At 34.5% G+C, this 26,831-nt stretch overlaps 1 protein-coding gene across 3 annotated transcripts in view; it reads right to left on the bottom strand.

Annotated features, from left to right (window-relative positions):
* LCA5 (lebercilin LCA5) overlaps window positions 1-26,612 on the bottom strand; it is a 42,577-nt gene extending 15,965 nt beyond the window's left edge. Inside the window, exons 1-4 of one of the 3 annotated variants that reach the window (XM_045543927.1) lie at window positions 26,597-26,612; window positions 25,799-25,840; window positions 14,842-15,109; window positions 9,457-9,986 (exon numbers count right to left, since the gene is read on the bottom strand). In XM_045543927.1, coding sequence (XP_045399883.1) covers window positions 9,457-9,986; window positions 14,842-15,040 — 729 coding nt within the window. In that variant the 5' untranslated portion in view covers window positions 15,041-15,109; window positions 25,799-25,840; window positions 26,597-26,612. Of the gene's footprint in view, window positions 1-9,456; window positions 9,987-14,841; window positions 15,252-15,434; window positions 15,567-25,798; window positions 25,841-26,596 lie in introns of those variants that run through there. The other 2 variants (XM_045543926.1, XM_045543925.1) reach the window with 2 other exon arrangements.
* Between the last annotated feature and the right edge of the window lie 219 nt (window positions 26,613-26,831).

Below are 26,831 nucleotides of genomic sequence, written 5' to 3' on the forward strand. Positions count from 1 at the left end.
ATTAAAATATAAACTAAATAATTGTTTATTTGGCTTTGAATTCTAATCCAATAATTTCTGACTCAACTAAGTTAGCAAAGCCCATCAATATTTCCATATTAAATTTGCTTTCATCAAAATGCAAATGCTTTAAAATCTCCTAATGATACTAACCACAAAAAAGGCCAATTTAATCTTCCCCAAATAGAAAAATTTAACTTTAATTATTCCAAGAAAAACTATTATTCAGTAGCATTCGTTAGAAATATTATATTAATAAATAGTCAAAAACAATTTTTAAATATTTTATTGACCCAGTGACTTCCTCATCCAGGAATTTTCCATAAGTATGCTAATGTGTAATACAAAGGCTATGTTTAATGCCTTGCATCTTTTCTACTACCTCAAAATAAAAAAACAATATATAATGTTAAAAGAAAAACTTTAGGCAAATTAAATTTAACAGAATTTAAATGAGCAAAGAACGATTTGCAAATCGGGCAGTACCCAGAACCAAAATAGGTTCAGAGTGACTCCAAGAATGCTAGATGGTTAGATAACATCTATGGACAGAAAAAGGAAAGTGATGTACAGTAAACAGAAATAAGGTACAGAAACAGCTGGATTGGTTACAGCTCTGTGTCTGCCTTATCTGAACACAGTTTGAACATCTGGCCACCTGTGATTGGTCAAAACTCTATGATTGGTACAAGAGCAGGTTATAGCATGTTTACACATCCAGTTAGGTTACAGTTAACTATGTATGGAGAAACCTTTAAGCCAAACTTAAAATATGTAAGGAGGTAGCTGTAGGCTAAACTTAATTTAACATTAATAAGGGAAGGGTTCATCATATTATCATTTATCTACACAATGGAATAGTATGCAGCCTTTTAAAAGCATGAAGCTAGGCCAGGCACAGTGGCTCACATCTGTAATCCTAGCATTCTGGGAGGTTGAGGCGGGCAGATTGTTTGAGCCAGGAGTTCGAGACCAGCCTGAGCAAGAGTGAGACCCCGTCTCTACTAAAAAAATATAAAGAAATTAGCTGGACAACTAAAAATATATAGAAAAAATTAGCTGGCGCATGCCTGTAGTCCCAGCTACTCGGGTGGCTGAGGCAGAAGGATTGCTTGAGCCCAGGAGTTTGAGATTGCTGTGAGCTAGGCTAATGCCATGGCACTCTACCCTGGCCAACAGAGTGAGACCCTGTCTCAAAAAAAAAAAAAAAGTATGAAGCTGATTATATGTGTGTAAAAAAAAATATGTAAAAATCACATACACAAAATAATATGCAAAGAATGTCAAAATATACTTTTGAGGGGAAGGACCATGCATTGAGCAGTGTGTATGGTACATTCACATCTATGATAAGAGGGTGAAAAAAGCACATTAATATACATATTTTTAGTTGTCCAGCTAATTTCTTTCTACTTTTAGTAGAAACGGGGTCTCACTCTTGCTCAGGCTGGTCTTGAACTCCTGAGCTCAAACGATCCACCCGCCTCGGCCTCCCAGAGTGCTAGGATTACAGGTGTGAGCCACTGCGCCCGGCCAGGACATTAATGTATAGACATGAGCTTGCCCATCTAGAGACAATTTCTTAACAGTGATTGCTTCTTGGGAAAGGGCCTAAAAGCATAACATAGAAGAGAAACTATTTCATTGCATACCTCTTTGTATTATTTGAAATTTTTAAGCCCTTCTTTAGTGCTTGTATTACTTTTTCAATAGGAAAATTATCTTAAATATTAGCACAAAATTGCTTTAACGATGGTTCTATCTAAATGGGAAGTTTCTAAGGATCCTGCAAAATTTATTAATATTTTCTGAAATGGATTTAATCTTTACCCTTCAATCATAAATTTCATCATTTCATTGTAAATCTTCTCCCTCCAGAAATGATAAAAATATATATAAATAACAAAATCTAGCCAAATCTTTAGATTATTATATAATAAAAAAAATTAGTAGGATCTCAATGAAAGATATTTTACTTTATAAGCAATTCTTCTTTTCAACACTAGGAATTTTTCATCTCTTCAACACAATAGACATAATAAGGACTTAATTGGGGGGATAAATATGGTTCAAACATTTTTGGAATATAAAACACTTTTGGTATATAAAAGGCTCAAAAGTATGAATTTAGACACATCAGATTTCAGAACTTTCATGAAAGATACCTCAGAAATCATTCCATTTAATTCCTCAGATGAAGCAACTGAAACCTGGCAGTTAAGAGAACTGTACAAGGTCAGAGTATGACAGGAACAGAGCTGACCTGTTTTGACCTCCACTATTCTGTCCTAATTTGCTTCATTTGTTAGAAAAAAATACAGAACAGGTAGAAGAGGCAAAAGGAAGGGCTTCTTGATTTGGGTTTCTGAAGGATGAAAGGGCAGGAAAACTTTTAGAACAGATACCTAGCCTCTAGAGTAAGGTATGACAGGGAAAGATGAAGGAAAATGGACCTAGACAGCTCAATTCTATTAATAGTTCTGAATAAACTAGAAGACTAAGGGAAGATAATGCTGAATCAATTCTTACTTTTGAAAATGGCTTACAGTGGGAAGCAATATTTTTTTTATCACCAAGAAACAAATATCTACTTGAGGGCTACTCTAGGGCCAAAGGAATTTGAATGCCAGTCTTTTATAGGAAAATCTACTAAAAGAAAAATTCTATTCAAACTTCCTTTCACAGTTCTATGATACTGAGCTCTGTGATACTCAAATCATTCTCCCAAATCTTCAGAAATTTTTTTTAAAAGTAGAGAAAGTCTTAATAGTTTCATTAAGTTTTCCCAACAAAGTAAATCACTTTGTGTCAATTCAATGTTAAAAATATAGTTGGATTTTTTAATGTAGTAAATGTGTACCCTACAGTTTACTAGAGTCCTTTTAATAATTATGTACATGCTATTGGCCAGGTGCAGTGGCTCTGGTCTGAAAAGGTGAATTTGTCAAGCCTGTAATCCTAGCACTCTGGGAGGCCAAGGCAGGATGATCACTTGAGGTCAGGAGTTTGAGACCAGCCTGAGCAAGAGAGTCTCTACTAAAACCAGAAAAAATTAGCCAGGCATGGTGGCATGCACCTATAATCCCAGCTACTTGGGAGGCTGAGCCAGGAGGATCCCTTGATCCCAGAAGTTTGAGGTTGCTGTGAGCTACACTGACACCATGGCACTCTAGCCCTGGTGACAGAGCAAGACTCTGTCTCAAAAAAAAAAAAAAGAAAGATAAGAACAATTTAGAAGTTTTTAAAAAAGTAAAAAAAATGAAAAAAAAAGAATAAAAGAAATAATTAGGTAAATGCTGCTAACATTTATGATATTTTCATAAAGCTTAGAAGATAATTTCCTATTTTATGATTATGGATTCTTATGATAGTTACAATTCATGGTATTTGCTTTATGACATACTGTTGGTCATAGCTATGATTAATCTGCTACTGCATCCTTGGTAACAAATATAACCCCAACTATACGTCTGTCTTAGGAGAGATTAGGACTGAATTGGTATCTTTACCTTCAGCCCCTATTTGAGGCCAATCTCAGGCTCAGTAAGAAATAGTGCTATTTGGCAGTCACTAAAAGAAACTATATACTAGGGAATCACTAATGAAGTCGCTAACAAAGAACTGCCTATGTTAAGTCAATGAATCACCAAGAGTGGTATGGAAACCCCTAAAGGTCCCTTAAACAGTTTTGGGGGGTCTTCAAGGTCAAAACTATTTTATAATAATAAGATATTCTCACTTGTTTTCACTCATATTGTATCATGAGTATATAGTGGAGTTTTCTAAAAGCTACATGACATGTGACATTATACGATGAAATCTGTCAACATCTGGAAAATCTGATAACGAACCAATATTTTCCAAATGACCAACGCATGATGTAAAACATCCAAAGGAGAAAAAAGATCAATGGATTTTAATTGTAATCAAATACAAAAAGTTCATCAATATGATTTCAAATTCCACATCATAACCAATCATTAAGAAATCACCTGCTAAGTTTTAGTGTAATATCAAGGAAGAATATCTTATTATCTGAAAAGGCTATTAAAATATTCTTCCATTTTCTAACTACTGTAGACATCTGTGTAAGGCTTAATTTTCTTTGTACTTATCAACTGCAACAACATATTGTAATAGAGTGAATACAAAAGCAGATAAGAGGCCCTGGTTGCCTTCCACTAAGCCAGGCATTAAAGAAATTTGCAAATATATAAAATGATGCCACTCCTGTCCTAATTTATTTTTGGTTTGGAAAATATAGATATTTTTTGTTAAAAGATTTTATAACATGCAATGAGCTTATTATTATTGAAGTGAGTTAAGAAATATTTTAAAGTGCTCTCAATTTTAATTTCTAATGTGGTAAACATCAATATATCTACACCCACATCAACAAAAGCTCAGGGGTGGTGGTGGAGGTGTCCTCAATTATTTTTAAGGGTATAAAAGGGTCCTGACAGAAACAGTTTGAAAACCACCACTTTATATAACTAAAAAATGTTTTTCTGCTATAAAAGTTAAGTTGTGCACACACTGCAGTTTTATTTAAATATTAAATTAATAACATGTATAACTATTAATATTAAAATAAATATATTAAAATGAGGCTGCTATGTTGACAGGACTCTATTCAATAAATTTATTGAAGTAAAAGCCAAAATAAAGGTATAAAGTCAACTCTAAATAAGGAAGTAAATTTGCAGTCTGATTTAGCAGCCTGCCCTTTATAGAGCTCAACAAGTTTAACCACATGAAGTAGTTCTCCATCCTTGGTAAAGGACCTGGGATAAGAGCAAACTATATCTCACAAGGTAGGTAGGCTGATTTCTGAAGGAGGAAAGACAACTGTCATGGTGGTTGTCCCCACTGATACCTTTGGCTGTTTGTCCCTCTAACCATGTATCTATTTCTAAACTACTGTAATCCTAAAGTACTGAGATTCTGTGCATTGTCACTCCCATAAACTAACAAAATAAGCCTGCACCCAAAGTATAGACTGATATTCAAAGGGAAAGTTTTTTACAGCTCAAATGGTTATAGATAATCTTGAAGAATGCTTCCTCTCTGCCTGCCTTAGGAAGGAAATGTAACTAACAAGATGAGTAAGAGTTGTGGCCTGAAATCCTTCCTAAAATGAGACAAGCTATAAACAAATAAACAAAGCTGCCAGCCACAGTTCCAGCCTTGTTTTATCTTAAAATAAATCAAAAAGCCATAACAAAAGAAAAACAAAAAACCAACACCATATAGACAGCCATCCTTAGGAAAGAAAAGCATAGAATTTAAAGATAGCACAACTAGAATTTTACTGCAATTTCAAAGGATATCTAGGACTTTTTTGGGTTTTAGCTAATTTGCAAAATGAAACAGCACAATCAAGCTCCTAGCTTTCTCCCTTAACCAATTAGTAGTATCACTAAAACCTACTGAGTTAGAAGAAAAAAGATTAACTTAGTGTTGAACAAAGTAAAATTTGAAAAACTGAATGAGGTACAAAAACAAAGGCTAAATTTCACAATAAAGTAAGAAACTCAATAGTAAATATTTCAAATTCTGGGTTGATTGCTGAGATCATGAAAGATATTAACCATACATAATGAGTTAAAAACCAGAGGCTGAAGTAAGATTACTGATTTCAGAGAAGTAGGTTCATAATAGCATATTAAATTTTGATTCCAATATAATTTCACTTACAGCAAAAATGAAGCAGCTTAGATCTACCAACTCAACTTGAGGCATAAAGCTGATAAACCCAATACTACTAAAATCTGAGAGTAAACTTCTAAAACCAAGTCATTCCTTGGTGTGAATAAAGCATTCATAACCCCTTGTGAAAATAACTTTACAACAAAAATAACATTTGAAATTCAAAAATAAAAGTTCAAAAGTAATTTTCTAATTCAGAAAGAACTGAGACCATTTACAATTGCTCCAAAGAAAATAAAATTTTTAGGTATAAATGTAACAAAACATGTATAGATTTGTATCCTGAAAATTACAAAATGATGATGAAAGAAATCAAAGATGACCTAAATAAATGGAAAGATATACTACGCTCAAAGAATTGGAAGACTCAACATAGTAAAGACGTCAGTTCTCCATAAATTGATCTATGTTTAATGTATTCCCTATCAAAATCCCAGGAAGGTGTTTGTAGACATAGACAAGCTTATTCTAAAATTTATATAGAAAGACAGAGGATCTAGTATAGCTAAAATAGCTAAAATTTTTAAAATGAAGTATAACATGAGAGTACTCACTCTATCTAATGTTAAAGTTACTATGAAGTCTGTGATCAACAGAGTGTGGTAACAGCAAAGGAACAGAGAGGAAGACCAATAGAACAGAACAGAGAATTCGGAAATAAACCCACAAAAATATGCCCAACTCATTTTTGACAAAAGTGCCAAAGCAATTCAATGGAGGAATTTTTAACAAATGATGCTGGAGCAACTGGGCACCCACAGTCCAAAAAAAAAAAATGTGAACCTCAACATAAACTTCACACTCTATACAAATATTAACTCAAAATGAAAATCATGGACTTAGATGTAAAGCATAAAATCATAAGACTTTTAAAAAACATCAAATTGTATACCTTAAATATATACAATTTTTATTTGTCAGTTAGACCTCAGTAAAGCTAGAGGAAAACAACTTTTGGAAAAAGCATAGGCAAAGATCTTTGGGGCAACAGGTCAAGGACAATAGGGATAGGCAAAGAGTTCTTAGTCTTGACACCAAAGCACAATCCATAAAAGAAAAATCTGATAAAACTGACCACAAGAAAATTTAAAACTTCCTCTGAAAGACCCTGTGAAGAGGACAACTAACTACAGACTAAGAGAAAATATTTGCAAACCACATATCTGACAAAGGATTTGTATCTAGAATATACAAAGAACTCTCAAAAGTCAACAGTAAAAGCACAAACAATCCAAGTAGAAAATGGGCAAAAATATGAACAAAATAGATCTATAGATGGCAAATAAGTGCATGAAAAGATGCTCAACATCATTAGCCATTAGGAAAATGCAAATTAAACCACAATGAGATCGTGCTACACAACTATCAGAACGGCTAAAATAAAAATAGCATTAACACCAATTGCTGGTAAGGATGCTGAGAAATTTGACAACTTATACACTGCTGTTAGAAATATAAAATGGTACTACTATTTTAGAAAAGAGAATGGCAGTTTCTTACAAAATCAAACATATACTTATGCTACAACCCAGAAAGTATACTTTCAGGCTTATATCCTAGAGAAATGAAAATCTATGTTCAAACAAAAATCTGTACATAAAATGGTCATAGCAATTTTATTAGTTAATAGCCAAAAACTGGAAACAAATCAAATGTCTGTAACACAATGTACCATAACACTCTGTGGTACATCCATGCCATGGGATAGTACTCGGGGAATAAAAGGAACTACTGATAAATGCAACAACTTAGATGAGTAAGTTAGTGAAATCTGCCGATGTCAAAAGATTATATTCTGTATGATTCTATTTATATAACATTCTTGAAATGACAAAATTATAGAGATGACGAACAGAGTAGTGGATGTCACAGGTTAGAGAGGGGGAAGGCAGGAAGTAGCTGTGGTTATAAAAGGGTAATGCAAGGGATCCTTGTGATGGAACTGCTCTGTATCTTGACTGTGACAGTGGTCACAGAAGTCTATACATGTGATAAAATTGCATAGAGCCAAATACATACACAAATACATGTAAAACTAGTGAAAGCTGAGTAAGGTTGATGGATATCAATGTATCACAACCAATTTCCTGGTTGTAACATTATATTATAGTTATGTAATATGTTATCACTACAAGAAACTTAAGTGAAAGGTATATGGGATCTTTCTAAGTAATTTTCTTAAAATTGCATGGCAACCTACAATTAACTAAAAATAGAAAGTTAAAAACTTCTTAAAATCCAATATAAAAAATTGAGGACACTATATGGTTAACTATTTCAAAGACTTACCATTACAGATGACCAATTTTCACGCTCCCAAATGAGCAGCCGTATATTAATAATTTACCTCCATTTACAACTCAGAATACACAAGCCAATTCCCATTTTTCCTCTCTCCTTCTTTCTCCTCCCTCCCCACCACTCATCAATCCCCTTCATAACTGGTTATATGAGAGAACTGCAGGATATAGGAGTAGGGGTATGTTGTGGGGGGGGGTGCACTGCAATTTTATGTTCTCTCTATATATGTAGTTTAATACACAAACACACTCAGTTATTTACCATATTTCTTAGTTAGAAACTTAGGCTCTTCATTCCTAATTTTAAAATCCATTATGTGGCATATTTCCCTTCAAAAATAATTAAAATGTTATTTGTTGTGTATGGTGACAACTGCTTCCAGTACTCATTCCCACCCCACCTCATGAGTAAGTGGCCCTTAAGAAAAAGTTTCCATCTGTTTGCTTTGCACTTTGAGCTGATCATTGGTAGAGCCTATATAATGGGATATCTCCTGTGTTCTAAACATAAGATAACAATTGCAAATTTTGGAGAGTAAATTAGGCACTTTTCTGGCCACTGATATACATTGTATTTAATAAACCACTGTCGCTGGGCATGGCACTGATATGATGGTCACGGCATGGCATATGATACAGATTAAGTACTATAACATGCCATGTATTAAAAATACCTAATTAATATATTCAGAAGTCTACTTTATTTATAGTTCTAAGCTTCCTTTGCTCAGAGAACTCTCACAGCAGGCATCATTCCCATACTTTTTCCTACCTTTGCTTTCCAAACTACTCGTCAATTTTAAGCAACAGAACCTGACTAAGGGCTTCTGTATGATCTATATATAGCAGATGGCATCTGATATAAGTTCCCTGTGTAAAAGTCATGGTATAGAACTCTTTTCCTCTCTCCATTCAAGAAAGAAACATTTTTAAAAGATCTGCTGTACTCTCAGACTAGTTATTTAATATTCTACCTACTCACCTATCAGTTTTTATTTTGAGGAGTAGCGCATACCTTATCCCAAAAGATGTAGTATTATCACTCTTAAATAATATGCAAAGAAATAAAAACAAAAAGCATTGTTCGTGTGGCATTTCTAACATAATGGCCCCAGAAGGTCAGTTTTATATACTATGGCTATTATAGCATCATTTTCAACTTTAGAGAAACAATCAGATAACCAAACAGAATATTTTCCCAAAATGACTAAGATCCAAGGAATTAAACATTCATCCATCAACATGTGTCTCATTAACGTAAACAATCTTTTGCATCTTGCTCTTAAATATACAAGCTTAAATTTATCTCTTACTCAGAAAGATAACACTAAAAATAGTTTTCATTTCCAAGCAAACTCCGAACTGCAATAAGTAGTTTAAACAGAGTACATTAAATGCCCAATGAGAAACAACCCAAAACAACAATTAGAAGCTGTCGAACACTTACCTTAATTCTCCTCTCAGTGTCATCTAACTTTAACTCTGCTGAAACTAGTTTCTTTGCCAAATCATCTCGTTCAGGTAGATGTCTGGCTTCAGAGATCTTTTTCAGTTTCTGTAAGGAAAATTTTGTCCTAAATAGTTCACTTTCTGTATCTTTCACCCTTTTCTCAGTTGCCCGTTCTTTCTCTTGAGATTTTCTTAAGCGTTCTTTGAGTGCTGTAATCTCATTGTTATGGCGAACTATAAGTTGTGAGATTTCATTTTCTGCATCTTCATACTTATTCAGGGCTTTCTCCTGTCTGTACTGAAGCCTTTTCAAAGATTTATTTTCTTTTAGCAGCTCAGCTAACTTGACCTGGAGTTCAGATACTTCATTCTGCAATTCATTGATTTTTAGCAGTCTTGCAGAAAGAACCCGTTTTGTAACAAAATCAGTATCTTTCCGAAGTGGCTCTCTGTTGAGGCTCTGGGAGCGAAATCCCACTCTGACTCCCTTTCTGTTTGGTAGACCCTTAGGGCTTGGTTTCCTAGGGGCTAAAAAAGAAATAGTAATAACATAAAGTGAAAGATCTATCAAAGGTAGTGTTATTTAGTCATACTACCACAAGTGAGTCCATAAAATTCTTTAGCTATTTTTGTCTCTAAAAAAAGGGTTTTGCAATATTTTGTTAAATATCAGGTTTTATTTAGAGCTCTAAATGTTTCTATTAAGGTTTGCAATCTTTTCAAAAAGGTCAAGAATACTCCAATCCATCAAAAATTATATCCCAATAGTTATATGTAATTATTCTACATTGCTTAAAAGAAGACAGTATCAGGCTTTAACCATTTTTTTTTTTTTTTTTTTGAGACAGAGTGTCACTTTGTTGCCCGGGCTAGAGTGAGTGCCGTGGCATCAGCCTAGCTCACAGCAACCTCAAACTCCTGGGCTTAAGCGATCCTACTGCCTCAGCCTCCCTAGTAGCTGGGACTACAGGCATGAGCCACCATGCCCGGCTAATTTTTTTGTATATATATTTTTTAGTTGGCCAGATAATTTCTTTCTATTTTTAGTAGAGACGGGGTCTCACTCTTGCTCAGGCTGGTCTCGAACTCCTGACCTCGAGCGATCCACCCGCCTCGGCCTCCCAGAGCTAGGATTACAGGCGTGAGCCACCGCGCCCGGCCAAGAAGACAGTATCAGGCTTTAACCATTTTAACTTCATAGGTAAGATGGCAAGTCAGAATTCAAACATGGGCATCAATTAGTATTAGCATGGTGCATAATAAACATTGGAAAAAACATTGTGGTATTCAAGTCATTTGTGCTGAGATATTTGTGATCAATATTTGAAATGTGAAAAATGTATATTTCCTCTAAATTAATTACAACTTTGTTTAGGGACAGGATGACAGCGTATTGTACAGAGCAGGAGATTTGGGACTTAAAGTTATCACTTAGTAACTCCTTGGGCAATTCAATGAAACCTTCCCAAGGTTGTGAGAGTTAAATGAACTATGTATGTAAAACATAAAGTTCTACATATTTTCTGTTAAGAACTTCATCTAATTTATCAGTGACTGAAAATGGAAAACAGCAGTACAGTTGTGATTCTAAATGCTTTCTCAGATTTCTTTTGTGTGATATTCAAATCAAAAACACTTGACATAATTTGAGAAGATAAAAACAAAATATCACATCATAAAACATATAAGCATACGAAGTCTTTAAAGTGTACATATTAAATCACATTTCTCAAAAATTTGGAATAATGTTTTTATTTTTACCAAAAGTTCATTAAACTTAAGCATCAGTATACAGAGCACCTGCCCTTTAAAGGAAGCATCTCAAAGTCTGCTACAGTTAAGAATAATGAACTTTATAGTCTCCAAGGTGACTGCACTTTTCAAGGAGAAAATGCATTCCAGGGTTAAAAAAAAATGAAGAAAAACTAGAATATCCAACCGTTCCCTCCCCATCTCACCAGCCATGAATATCTGATTCCATTATATAAACAAGTTAAAAAAAAAAAAACAAGTATTTTTACAATTTAACATTATAAAATTTCATTAAAAAATAGAATTTTATAGAAGCTGTTTGAATGTGTGCTGCTTTGGGGTTACAACTCTGTAAATGCTTGAATACATTAAAAAAAGTGGTAATAAAAAGAAATGAGAGAATTCTTAATTACAACTTTGAAACCACACTATCCATCCAATAGCCATATATGGCTATTGAGAAACTTGAAATGTGGGTAGTCCAAATTGAGATATGCTGTAACTGTGAAATACACACTGGATTTTGAACACTTAGTTCAAGAAAATGCACAATATTTCATAAACAATGTTTTATACTGACTATACGTAGAAATGATAATATTTTAGATATTTAAATCCAAATATTGGATTGGGTTAAATAAAATATATTATTAAAATCAATTTCATCTGTTTTTCTTTTTTTAATATGGTCACTAAAAAATATAAAATTACATTTGTGGCTTGCATTTGTGATTTGCATATTTCCATTGCACAGCATTACTTCAGAATATAATTTTAAATTTGAAGTGTCCACCATTTCAAATTTTCTTTCTTTTCCAGTATCTGAGTTAACAAAGTTTGTGGGTATATATATAAAATGGTATTTGTACACAGCTCTTGAAATAGCAGAAACTTTATACATAAAAATGATTATACATAAAGGTGAATGTCAATTGTTCCAATCTCTGATCTTTACGTATAAAATTACATTGCTCAGAAAACAAGATTTCACACAAAAACAATTTATTTGAAAAATTAAAGCCTAATAATGTAGGAATTAGGATAAAAATGTTTCACTAGTACTTTCTTCAACTATTTAGTCACATACAAAAGGGTTTCCACAACCAACTTTTTGACATCCTTAGAACTCTGAACATTTACTTTTCAGCATATTCTACTAGTATGACTACAAACTGATCACTAACCTGAACACAGAAATATTTCCCAACTTTCATCTACCCTTTATTTTCATTTTTCAAATTATCAAGGTGAAATATAGTGCAAATAGGAGAATTAGAGAGATAATTGGCTGTTGTATATGTCATTCTTCATCTCCCTCTTGTTAAGTCACCACTAAAAAGTGGGTGGAAAAAATATTGCTTTTTCTTCCTTTAGGTGTTAAAAATAAACTTGACTCATTTAAAAAAAACGTAGGAAAAATAAACTATGCATCTACCAAAAATCAAGATACGTTTATATTATTGGTAAAACAAAGAATGGATAAATATATAGTAGACAAATATGTATAAACAAAACTACTATTAAATTTTATCATACATATAAATTCTGATAGAGCACCAATTTTATTTTTTAAAATAATAAAAAATGCTGCCAGGCACAATGGCTCACGCCTGTAATCCTAACACTTTGGGAGGCTGAGGTGGGAGGATCGCTTGAGGTCAGGAGTTCAAGACCAGCCTGCACAAGAGCAAGACCCTGTCTCTACAAAAAATAGAAAACTTAGCCAGTTGTGGTGATGGCACATGCCTGTTGTCCCACCTACTAAGGAGGTTGAGGCAGGTGGATCACTTGAGCCCAGGCGTTTGAGGCAGCAGTAAACTATGATGATGCCACTGCACTCTAGTGTGGGTGACAGAGCAAGACCATGTCTCAAATAAATAAATAAATAAATAAATAAAATATGCTGGAAATTAAAAAGGAGGGAGAAGGAAGAATATGCTACCAAACATGCAAATCTGCAAATTCAAGTGCTATTTTAATCACAGTTGTTTAGTTTATTCTACACTGATTGCAATTTAAACGGAAAGAAATTAACTTAGTGTTTAAAGAAAGGTATCAATTTGGTCCTGTTATTTGGTCTAAGACAAACAAATTACAGATTTTAATTCAGAAGACAGTGCAAAGTAGAAAACGGTACTAGTCTGAAGATAATAACTACAGATTGAAGATAACTGAAATTTTCTGGGTGATGCTAGAACGTTTTTCAGTTTCTCTCAATTATCTTCTGAAATAAGGTAAGGCTTACAAAGTTCTGACTTCTTAATTGGGTGGCCTCCTAAGTTCCTTCTGGGGAACAAAGAAAAAATCAAAGTATTCCTTACCAATAATACCCTATTATTTCTTGGGAAAAATAGGCATTTTTCTAAGGTTCAACTCTAAGATCTGTTTGTTCTTAATTATATAGCAAAAGTTTAATATCAGATCATGCTCTCAACTACAAAACCATAACAAGCACTCCTCGCTGAGACAGACTTGGAGAAAAAGACCCTTAAATAAATAAACAAACAAACTGAAAACACTGTACTTGCAAAAAAAAGAAAGAAAAGGAAAAGGTGTCAGAAGTATGGACATCCCTGAGAAGCTAGATTGAGGGTGCATGAAAGGTTTCCTTTCAAAAGGAATATATACTCTTAAAGTTTTTAATGAGCAAATATTATGTTTCAAAGTAAAAATTTATAAAGGCAAATTATACCCTTCCTTAAATCTTTTCAATGACTAATTCCCATGTAAATAGTCAATATATTAGCATAAGATACAAGGTTTTCATAATGTGGCCTCTGTTTTCCTTTTCAGCTCCCAGTTTCACCACTCTCTACCTTGCAATCTAAACTGTCACCATTCTGAGCCACTGCTGTTATAACTGTACTACATTTATTAATGCATACTGTAATTACCTCATTTGCCTTAGCTTATTTTTCCATGCTGTACTTATAGACCTTACATATTTTGTTACTAGGTACAATGGAGTTTTCTTGACCAGAGATTTATTGAGATAAATAAGACATTTACAGAATATTATATGGTAAAATATGTATTAATACTTAGTTCCACACTAGTAACATTTTAATAACAAAAATTGTTTTTAATGATTAATCCAGTTTCCATTATAACACAGTTAAACAGAAAACAAATTAGACTTGTGGTCCCAAGTTCCCAATTCCATTCCTAGGTTCAATCTGAACTTTTACAGTAAATACTAGAGTTACCCATTGTAAGTTAGTGTACTCAATCTATAAAAATGTACCTTAGCCACTTTATATCAATGCCTTTCACTACCTTTAAAAAATGAAAATACAGAAAAGTAAAAATGTTTTGTAATTTTTTTTTTGTCTTTATAGTATCTTAGAAACCCCAAGAAAAGCATCTATTTAGGAAGAAGAGAAGCCTTAGCTATGTTACTTTCTTCTATATATTTTATGACTCTGAATATAACAAAGGGTAATACATAGTACCTTAAGCAATATTTACGTAAATTTGTAAACATATAACCAATCCTATATGTAAATCAGCCTACTTCCATGTATATATTTAATAACATACATACTAATAGAACAGTTTATTCATACAAGTTTTCCTTAAGTACTCAAAATGAGTCTTCTAGGTTCACCAGAATCTTTTAAAGAATACTTACCTTGGTGATACACTTGGCTATCTGAAGTCTGTCTTTTAGGATTTTTTCCCCTAATACTTGTAGGGGGAGAAGAATCAACCAGTGATGACTGGCCAGAGGACTGTGGTGTAGTTCCAAAATCAGAAGAATAGTAAGAATAATGGTGTTTGCCTGCCGTTCTTTCTTGATCAGTACCTGGACTTCTTGCTTCTTCCCCCATTGTTTTGAAAAATGGTCTCTTTTCACATAATTTCACAGATTCTTTTCTCCAGAAGAGTCTATGACAACACTGAAGAAAAATTTCATAAGATCCTGGTAAGAATATTCATTGCTGTGCAATTTGTTTTCTCCACATATCCGTAGACCACAATTCACATTAGCAGCCCGAAGTTAACACTTTTTTACCCTATAATTAAGGAAAGGAAGGGAAACTCATCATATAGTCATGAAATAGATTTCTACCATTAATTACAATGAAAGATACAAAAAGCAAAATAATGTACAACTTACAATTTTAAAAAGAGGCTATAATTTATCAATATTTTCACACATAAGTTATTTACGGTATTTAAAGAAAAGAGACTCTGTCATAGCCTAGACAACACATAAAGTACCTGAAATATAATTGCTTCTGAATAAATGTTAAATAAGTGTGATTCCCTTGCATCTTAAGAGTTATAATAAACACAAATGCTGAATTTTAACAGGACAATAATGATCAAATCGCCAGTTTTTTCTTTATTTTTTTGGGGGGGTAAGAGGTGGTGGTGGTGATAAAGAACAAACCTGCTAATAAGAACAAAGAAAATTATCTAAGATTGACCACATAAAAATGTAAAAGTAAAGTATATTTAAAAAAACAACTAAATTAAAAGAATAAACATTTGATGAAAAACATTTGCAAACATGATAGAAAAATGGTTATCATCCTTAATACATAAATAAACACTTTACATCATCCATAAGAAAAATATGAGGTCACAAGTTAAATGGGAAAAATACATGATGAGACCCAAAACAGGCAATACAAATAATAGACATATAAAAATATTCAACCTCAGATACCATTTTTAAAGTATCAAATTATCCAAGATTTTTCAAAACAGTAACACTCAATGCCGCCAGAGTTGCTATCAGGAAAAGATCCATAGTTTTTGGATAAAAAGTTGGCAAAATGTATTAAGACTTTAATTATGCTTTTAATCTTTGATCCAATAGTTCCATTCCTAGATTCCAGGAAAATAACTCTAAAATTAGGGGAAGAGCTATCTGCAAATGTTTAAGGTAGTACAGTACAATTTTTTTTTTTAAAAATGGAAGCAATCTAAATGTCTAACCATCACAAAATAAGTAAGAGAAGTATTATAAAAATCCATACAGTATAATATCATGAAACAGCTGGAAATCCTCATAGTTGAAAAATAAAAAGAAATATCTATTGCTCCATTATCCAAGTCCTTCTCCCTGGGACAACTGACATATACTTCTATGCTTATATTGTTTCTTGAATTAGCAATTTTAGACTATGAAAAATGAGAATTTAATTCACCCTTTGTTTTAGATAGTTGTAACTTGCAACTACATGTTGTTTATGCAGGGTTTTTTCTCATAAAATTCTAATTGTCTTTTTTTTTCTTGAGAGGAAAAAACATGTTTCTTATCATATCACTAATATCTACCAGCTTCTTAATCTATCAATAGCCTGAAATCCATTCCATTTTTCCACTTAAAGACATTTTTCTTGGATTTTCTATTCTAATTTAAACCAATTACTTTCTAGACCTGTTGCACTGTTGTCATTCTGGAAGTACTTTTATTGAATTCCTAAGTTAGTGCACTATTTCTTTTAGCCCATGTCATCGTCTTTATTAGTTTTTGTCATCATTTTATTGGCCCATATCATTAATAACTCTTTCAGAAAGGTTTTATGGTTTAAGAAGTAAATATTCTAAGTCCCTGCATGCCTGGGAATGTTTTTATTTTACCTCATACTTGATAGTTTTCATAGGTTCAAAATTCTAGGTTATTTTCTCTCAGAACCTTGAAGACACTGCCTTATTGTCTTTTAAACCCTCAGTATTGCTTGTGAGACATTTGTTATAGTCATTCTTTTATTCAAAATATATCTTTTGAGCTCTCACGATGTAACAGTAATGAACAATAACAAAAACAAAAACTGCCTGCCCTTAGGGATTTTACACTCCAGTTACAGTCATCTGATTCTCATTCCTTTACAGGTATCTTTTTTCTTTTTTCCTCCCTAGGAGCTTTTCTGACTTTCCCTCCTGTTACACTGAAATTTCACCATGACATGAATAGGAGTGGGTCTTTCTTCATTGTGTTGAGCCCTTTTCTCCCCCTCTTCCTTTCAATCTGGAAATTTATATCTTTAAGCATTAGAGATTTTCTTATGTTACTTTTCTGATAATTGACCTTTTCCATTTGATGTTTTTGAAACTTCTACTAAATAACAAACCTGTTCATTGTCTTTTCCTCTATTTTCAGAGTTTTACTCAATTTATCTTCTAACCATTTTTAAAATTATGCCAATAACTTAATTTCCAATAACTTTTTGTTCTGATTTTTAAAATAATTACTCTGTTCTTGCTTTATTAAGGAAACTTTTTTTTTCCTCTGAGAATATTAAATAGCCATTTTCTTTTTTTATTCATATAAGCATTCATATTTTATATACATAAATAAAACTTAACATTGTATAATGTCAAAAATGACCCTCTTAGATATGCCACTAGTAGACTAAAATTTAACTGAGAAACTACTTTGGCAGAATGTGGTTCTTCCTTCACATAATGCTGGGTATGTCTGTTGGCTTGGATTTTAAGGTCTCTTCTGATCCAAGAGTTATCTGCTTCACGTGGTACCAGTTTTTCCGTTTCATTTATATACTGTTGCTTTTGTTTTATTTCTTTGAAGATAATTTTTGGTTTACCATTGAAACTTTAAAAAGAAGAAAAAAGAAGAGTGAATGGAAACACTATACATGTGAGCAGGGCTTCCTGACTGGATTAGTTTGCTTTAGGTCAGAGGAAAAACAAAGAATCAGCCATTAAACAGGCTATATATTATATAGGGAATTCCCTAAAAGCTAGAATGAGGAGGGCTTATCTGCAGACACAAGTGTCTACAATGGCAATGCGACTTTTCCTTTATTGTTGTCTTTGTTTTTATTTACAGAAGAAATAACCTCTGGATATTTTGATGTGAAAGAGAGATAGGAGTTAAGAAACAGGGAGTATTATAGGAACTGTTACTGTGCATGGGTTTGAGTAAGAAAGGAGCACAACTATTCCGTAAGTCAATTATTTCTCCCTTCTCATTTTCAACCATCCTTTGTCTCTGACCTCAATCCCAAGATTCTCTGAGATTCTATTGAATATATCAGAATCTTCCTTTGCTGCAACCCCTTCTTGAATATTTTGGGACACAGTTTTCTGCTATAATCTGTTTCATCCATCACTACTCTTTATGTCTTTCAGAAATGTGTTGTAATCTCTTGTCTACTGAAAATACTCTGCTTTCCCTTCAATATGATGTTTATTCTTTTTTCTTTAGTATTATTTTAATATTGTCTCCAAGGAGAGAGGAGACAAACACACATGGTCAGATCTGTATCTATCACAGCAAATATAAGTCATTTAAGTCAATTATTTCTAAAAATTATTCTCATCCTTTTAGACAACTTGATATAAATGACGAATTTTTCAAAGTCTATGAAGCTACCCTTGACCCATTTGGTCAAGAAAAATTTCTAATAATACACAGATGCCATTTTAGACAATGAAGAAACCAAGAAAGCAAGAATATACTATGGGTTCTTTTAAGAAAGGGTCTGGCTCTTCCATTGAAGAGATGTAATTTAGAAAAAAAGTCACAATAAAGTATGTATCAGCCTTTATAGATTCCCTTAAAAGATTACATACTAAGAGGCCGGGCGCAGTGGCTCACGCCTGTAATCCTAGCACTCTGGGAGGCCGACGCAGGAGGACTGTTTGAGCTCAGCAGTTCGAGACCAGCCTGAGCAAGAGTGAGACTCTGTCTCTACTAAAAATAGAAAGAAATTATAGGGATAGCTAAAAATATATATAGAAAAATTAGCCGGGCATGGTGGCGCATGCCTGTAGTCCCACCTACTCAGGAGGCTGAGGCAGGAGGATTGCTTGAGCCCAGGAGTTTGAGGTTACTGTGAGCTAGGCTGATGCCATGGCACTCTAGCCTGGGCAAAAGAGTGAGACTCTGTCTCAAAAAAAAAAAAAAAAAATTACATACTAATTACATAAAAATACTTTCTTAATAGTGATAACAAACTCAAGAAAAGCCCCATGAACACTAAAGAATATTCTATGTTTGCCAAACTTCTATTAATATTTAGGCTCTGTTTTGAAATAAGGTATTTCTAACCTACCTATAGCACTTGTATCATCTCATATTATGTTACAGTTCTTCACAGCATTTAATAAACAGGTTCTCCTTAAGAAATATAACAACCCAAATAGCTAAGCTTTCCTAGAGAATGTAAATTTAGACACTTGTGAAAAAACTTCACTTTTAAGAATTAGTTCTTGGTCCTTGTAGAAATACTGCTGCCTGGCTGACAGTGCTTTCAGAAAAATAGTTCAAATAAGCAAATAGGCTTATTATAAGTTAAAGAAAAAAGAAAAGATGAAAAGAAAAAAAGAAAAGAAAGGAAGGAAGAAAGGAAGGAAGGAAATAGAGAAAGATAGATGAGGTAAAGAACAATAACACTAATTTTTCTTATAAAGTAAACAGATAAAGTACTATAGCTTAATAGGATAAATAACAATTTACCACTGGAAGAGACCCTAGGGAATCATTCCTGTCTTTGCAAACATTAAGGAAACTGAGACCCAGAAAAAAGGAATGACTTACCTAAGTTCACAAATAATTTACGTAAGGTCACAAAACTCAGTTAGTAAAACCTGAAATAGACTATAAGTTTTCTGACTTTTAGTTGAGAGACCTATTTAATATTTTAATTAAAACAATCAGAGCTGGGCACGATGGTTCACACCTATAATCCTAGCACTTTGGGAGGTCCAGGCAGGAAGATCGCTCAAGGCCAGGAGTTCGAGACCAGCTTGAGCAAGAGAAAGACCCCATTTCTACAAAAAATAGAAAAATTAGCCAGGTGTGGTAGCACCTGCCTGTAGTCCTAGCTACTCTGGAGGCTGAGGCAGGAGGATAGCTTGAGCCCAGGAGTTTGAGGTTTCAATGAGCTATGATGATGCAAAAAAAAAAAAAAAGAAAAGAGAAAGAAAACCTCAATTACAACAATCAAATGAGAACTACTTCATCTCTGAAGCTACTTCCACCTGTATCTACCCAATACTCTGCCCTCTCAACCCTGCTAAAATTGAAGAAGCCTTTCTGCTCCTTTTTAAAGCTAAACCTTTTTACTTGCCTACTTTCCCACACTATCTCTCAATGTCCAGGATTGTGCTCCTGCAATTGTGCCCTCTCTATAGGATCATTCCTACGAAAGAGGCTCTAATGAAGCTCATACTTGATTCCATGTACTATTGCATCAACAACCCAATTTCTCTACTCCAATTTTCCAATAAAATTTTTTTGAAGAGTAATATATAATCTAGAACATTATCTCCACTTCTTTTCCAACCATTTTCTTTTGAACCCACACTAGTCAGGTTTTTATCCCCACCACTCCACTGAAATAGCTTTTGTCAAAATCAATGACATTCATCTTCCTAAATCCATTAGCCGATTTCCTGTCCTATTCCAACTTGACCTCACAGCAGAGTCTGACACAACCAATCATATCCTCCTTCCTAAAACATTCTCTTTTCCTACTTAGTGTCCATAGTCCTCTACTTTCCTGGTTTTCTTACTACCTCATTGGCTGTCTTTTCTCAGTCTCCTTTATTGAATCTGCCTCCTCTTCCTGATCTCTAAGCACATGTTGGCCCTCTTTTCTTTATCTACACTCTCTCCTTAAGTGATCTCATCTAGACCTCATTTACCCTGACTTTCAGATTCATGTATATCCACCTTCCTATTTGACAACTCCATTTGGATATCTAAAAATCATTTTAAATTTATATGTCCAAAACTGAAATCTGTCCCCTTTCCACCTCTATTCTTTCTTACCTTTCTGATCTCATTAAATAGTATATCCACCCACTAAATTACTCATGACACAAATCTAAGGATCATCCCAGATTCCTTCTGCCCTCACATCCCACACCCAAACCATCTGTAAAAAACCAGACAGTTTAACCTCCAAAATATATTCCAGATCTGACCATTTCTTACCATCCATTGCTACTGCCCTAGTCCAAGCCATGTTTCCTCACTTGGACTTCTGCAATAGACTCCTAATTGATATCCTGTTTTCATCCTTGTCTTCCCCCCAGTTCTTCACACGGCAATTAGAAAAAGTGACTTGAAATAGAGATCAAATGCACTGCTTTCTTACTTAATACGCCTCAGTGGTGTCCTATGGCCATCAGATTCCTTACCCAGGCCTGCAAACTCATACCCAATCTAGCTCTTCTGTCCACTTCTCTATTCTTACATCATGCCACTCTTCCCCTCATCTCTTTTTTCAGGCAAACTTGCCTTCTTTTGTGCCTCCAACATACCAAGCTTGTTACCAACTCACAGCCTTTGCACTTGCTGCATGCTCTACCTAGAACATCACAAAGGTGGCTCCTCCTCTTCTTCCCATTCTCAGCACAAATGTCACCTTCAAAGATGGCTCCCCTGACAATTCTACTTAAGTGAACCTGGTCACATTATCCTATTACTCTGCTTTAATTTCTTCATAGACCTTGTTACTATTGGAAATTAATCTGATATTTCTTGTCTTACTCCTACTAAATGTAAGACCTATGAGAACAGATATCTTGTCTGTCTAGTTCACCACAATAACCACAACATTAATTCATTAATTATTTGTAAACGAATGATTATTCTATAATTTTATTCCAAATAGAATATTAATGTTCTCATTTTATAAAATTTCCCTTTTTGTTTTACAGGAAATGTTAAATCTTCCCTCTTTCAAAATAATTACATAAGACTTACTTAATGTCTAAAATTCCCAAGAGGGAAAAGTTAGTAAATCAAAAAATTTTGCTCCGAGCCATTGCCATTGTAAAGTTGGAATATTTTTTTGCATTAATTTTAAATAAATGATATGACCTACTAAGGCTTCAGACAATAAATTCTGCCTGCAGTTACACCAATAATTTCTATTTGACTAACATAATCTAGTCATAATATGATTAAGTGAATAGTTATTCTTTCTCTTAAAAGAGTTATCTAGATTAACAGATAAGAAACTGAGGATGTATATTCCATGTATAGTTCTCTAATTTAAACTAATCTGTGGTAACCAAGAATGAATCAGTTAACAGTTGTTCACCTGTTTCCCCTGTTTCTGTTTGTGTGTTGGGGGAGGGAGGTTGTATGCATTCCATTAGCTCTTTCTCAATAAGCAACAAATTAACTAATTAAAGCAAAAAAGAAAAATTATAAGTCTTGCCCAATTTCAATTCTTAAGAACGGTTTATTTTCTAAATATGGCCAAGAGTACTACTACAGCAATGCTAGAAAGCTATCAAATCTAATACTTACCATTTTTTTTTTTTTTTTTTTTTTTTGAGACAGAGTCTGGCTTTGTTGCCCAGGCTAGATTGAGTGCTGTGGCGTCAGCCTAGCTCACAGCAACCTCAAACTCCTGGGCTTCAGCGATCCTACTGCCTCAGCCTCCCGGGTAGCTGGGACTACAGGCATGTGCCACCATGCCCGGCTAATTTTTGCTATATATATTTTAGTTGGCCAAATAATTTCTTTCTATTTTTTTAGTAGAGACAGGGGTCTAGCTCTTGCTCAGGCTGGTCTCCAACTCCTGACCTTGAGCGATCCACCCGCCTCGGCCTCCCAGAGTGCTAGGATTACAGGCGTGAGCCACCGCGCCAGGCCTAATACTTATCATTTTTCATCCAAAAATAAACTTTCCTTTTTAAAAAAGTCCCAAACAGTATAGGTTATACATAAACAGGTCAGAAAGATTACCAGAATGTTTCATTTATATCCTGTTACAAATGAATCAGAAAGCAAATCTAAGCTATAGAGTCTACTATATATAGAATGTCATAATGATCACCTGAATTTATGTGACTCTAACAAGCCTCTTAAAGAAAAAACTGTATAAAATCAACTAACTGTTAATTTCTTGACACATCTCTGTGCTCATCTTCTTTGTATAAAACATTGCTAACTGTCCACCCTGTTGCCAGCAAAAGAGGTCATATAACAGGCAACCAGGCAAGTAAAATGAAAATAAACTAGGAAAGATACACATAAGGAGATCTCTCTCCCCAAAAAGGAAAATAAGCAGCTAAAGATGAGATAAAGGTGAAAGCTATATTGCTACATTAAAACTATAACTGCTCCAAAGGAGAAAAGACTAAGAAACAAATAAAACCAAGTTTTTCTATTCCTCTATTACGTTTCTGCATATTTCTAAACAATTTCCTTATCCTACTACATTTATTAATATTTGCATGATACCTACTCTTGCTTAAAAATCAAACTATTTGGTTAAAAAGAAAATAAAACTTAAAAAAATAAAAATAATGTTTGGATTGTAAGTATGATATTAAGTATAATCAGTCAGATCACAGTAAATGCTAGATTTAAAATTTATAGCATAATCAGATTCTTTTAAACAGCATTTTGAAACAATAGGTCAAATTAAAGCATCGTAACTACAGTATGTATTCCTAAATTTTAGCCAGTCAAATGAAAACATCACAGAATATTCACTCATTCTTTTATAAGAAATTTACTAAATACCTACTAAGTGTCTGGCGCTGAACTACAGATGAAGCTAGAGATACAAGAAAATGAATAAGACACAACTGATCCCCTACCATTAAGGAATTCCCGGCCAAGAGAAGAAAGATAATGCAACAGAGTATAAGTACTAATGATAAAAGGAAGTAAAGGAGACTAAGCAACCTCAAAACTAAAACTGGAGGACAGAAGGGAGTTTGAGACTGTTTCCAGAGGAGATAATGCCTAAATTGTGTCTTAAGATATTAGCAGAGGTTAAGTACAAGTATAATTGTGTGTGTGCATGTGTGTGTGTGTTTGGAAAGTGGGGTGGTAAATGAGGTTAGAAAAAGAAAGCAATTAGTGAAGCAAGACCCTGTTTCAATAAGAGGATGCAGCATGTGCAAAAGTAAAATAAATTAGATAACCATGGCATATCACTTAACTGCAAATACTCTACAATTTTGCTGTCCAACACAGTGGCTTCTGAGCACCTGAAATGTAACTAGTCAGAACTGACATATGCTGGAAGTATAAAATACATGAGACAGTTTGAAAACTTAGTACATAAAACATAAAATACCTTTTCGATCTGTTTTTTTATATTTTGGATATACTGAGTTAAATGAAATATATTATTAAAATTAATTTCATCTGTTTGTATTTTCTTGTGTGACTACTGAAAAAATATGTATATGCCTCACATTTATTTCTATTGGACAATGCTGGTTTAAACTGCATTGGCTGAGGAGTAGTGAGAAAGTAGTAAGTGATAACAAGAGTTGGTTGAAAACAAAGGATCTTCAATGGGGTTAAAATTATCAGATTTGACATTTAGAAAGATTCATCTCCAACCAAGAACTGGAGGGCAGTAAGACTGGAAGAAGAATACCAGGTGGGCTTGATACCAGCTGACAGATGATAGTGGTGTGAACGAAGGTAGTGAAACTAGAGATATATAGAATTGATTCCAGAAATGTTTATCAAGAAATAAACTAGACTTGATGGCAGATTAAATGTGGAATATGAGATGAGAGAAGAACCTGAATGAATTCCGAAGTTTGGGACTTAAAAAATAGGAGAATATGGTACCATTCAATTGGGAATGCTTTGGCAGGGAAAGGTGATGGGTTCAATATCATACACACTGAGTTTGGGATGCTTGTGGGAAATCTATGCGGAAATATCAAAAATTAGCTAGCAAAGTTAGATGGTAACTAAAGAGTTCCAGGACACAGATTAAAAAAAAAAAACAAAAAAAAAACTGGGAGTGCGTTAATATAGATGGTAGAAGTCAAAGGAGAGGATGAACTCAGCCCAGAAGATGACACAGAATAAAAAGAGAAGACAGAAAACTGAGTTATGGAAAAAAATAATAATTAAATGGTGGACAGAGGAAGAGTATCCTTCAAAGGAGTTGAAGAATGACAAGCAGGAGAAGAACCAGGAGAGAACGTAGCATCTTTATTGTAATGGGCTCCTACTGTGTCTTACAAAATTATGGTTCCATGAAATGTTTAACAGAAGAGATGTGACTTTGACAAAACAAAAATCTCTTTTCCAAGGTCATCAATTACTTTTGATATTTTACAAATATTATTTGAAATGACACTTTGTCAACTTAGAAAATCAAAACAAACCATTATTTCCCATTACGTGTTTGAACAAACATATTGGTCAACATGCAACAAATCACAGGGTGAAATATTTAAAATAGTAATAAAAAATTCCAATGTGTAACTACAACTGGAAAAAATACAGATTAAAATAACAACCATGCTAAAGAGAGAGAAAGAATTGGAATCTTATCGGTTTTAACTTTTTCCAAAATGCACATAGCCGACCCCTCCCCCCAAAAAAATCATTTAAACGATGACTTTTGATCCCAAAGAGTCATCTAATCCAAGTTCTTAACCTGAGGGTAAAGGAGACACATAAACACATATGTGTTCACGTGATCAAGTGTACTTTCCTAAGGAGAGGAGCCAAAACCTTCTTTAGATTTTGGGAAGGCAGGGGAGTGTCAATGATGGAAAAAGATTAAGAAAATCTCCAGTCAATGCAGCCCAAAGAATAGCTCACACACTAAATATTCTAAAAACAAATACACTTTAACAAACCATCCACTTTTTTCATTTACCTAAGTAGAAGTACGATGATAAAATTAATCCTCACAACAAATCTATCCCAAATGGAAAAAAAAAAAAATGACGCTAGCAATTTGTTACTAATTGATGTTAATAATTTGTCCAAGGCCACAAAGTGAACAAAGGAGGAGGTTATTCAGGTGAAGTGTGCCAGCGCTCTCCACGGTCCACCCGAAGCAAAACACCAAGCAAGTATTTGAATACCCGCTCCAACTCACATGCGCCAAGAAGGCACATTTCTTGCTAACCATCTTTACTCCTCTCATCCCATCCCTGAAGACTATGTGTAAAATTTTCACTGCCTGGACAAATGTGCCTTTCACTCTAATCACAGTTTAAAAATAAACCTATTATTTATCCCAGAGCCATCAAAAGCCTTCTTCCCCTTCCTGGCCCTTGGCTTCGCCCCTCCTCTCCCGCCCTGAGTCTCTAGGGCCTCCAGAGTCTTTGTTTCTAATAACTCTTAACACTTTCTGTAGACACGCCTGCACTATGCTCCCTTCCTTCTCTTCCCCATCCCAGGAAATAACCTTCTCCCAACTCCTTCTCCTAACTTCCCAATCCTCCATCCGCCGGTCAACCTCCCTCCTCCCGACCCTCTCCCAGCTGCCCCGCTCTCGACTTATTTTCCTAGGACTTTCTTCTCCCCGCAGTCCCCAAATCCTCCCCTATCCCTAATCCTTTCATCCCCTTGCTTTGACAGCTCCACCCGCAGGCGCCCATCCACGAACGCCCCCATCGGCAGCTTCCCCCGCCCACGCCCCCACCCCCACGCTTCACCCCAGTCCCACCTCGCGCCTCCACCTCCCCCCCCCCCGGTCTCTACGCCCATCCCAAAACCCACCCCCGCTTCTCATCAGAGCCAACGCGGCGTCCCGCCTCCTTGCCTTCCCTCCCCGGACCGAACTCCCCACCAGGGCCTCAGCGTCCGGCCGCCTCTTTGGCGGGTGCCTGGCTCCTGCAGAGACTGGGGGGCGGCTGCTGAGGTTACCCGGGTGCGAAAAGTTTGAACACTGGGATGGGACA

The sequence above is a fragment of the Lemur catta genome, chromosome 2, assembly GCF_020740605.2.
Source record: "Lemur catta isolate mLemCat1 chromosome 2, mLemCat1.pri, whole genome shotgun sequence".
NCBI classification, from domain to species: domain Eukaryota; kingdom Metazoa; phylum Chordata; class Mammalia; order Primates; family Lemuridae; genus Lemur; species Lemur catta.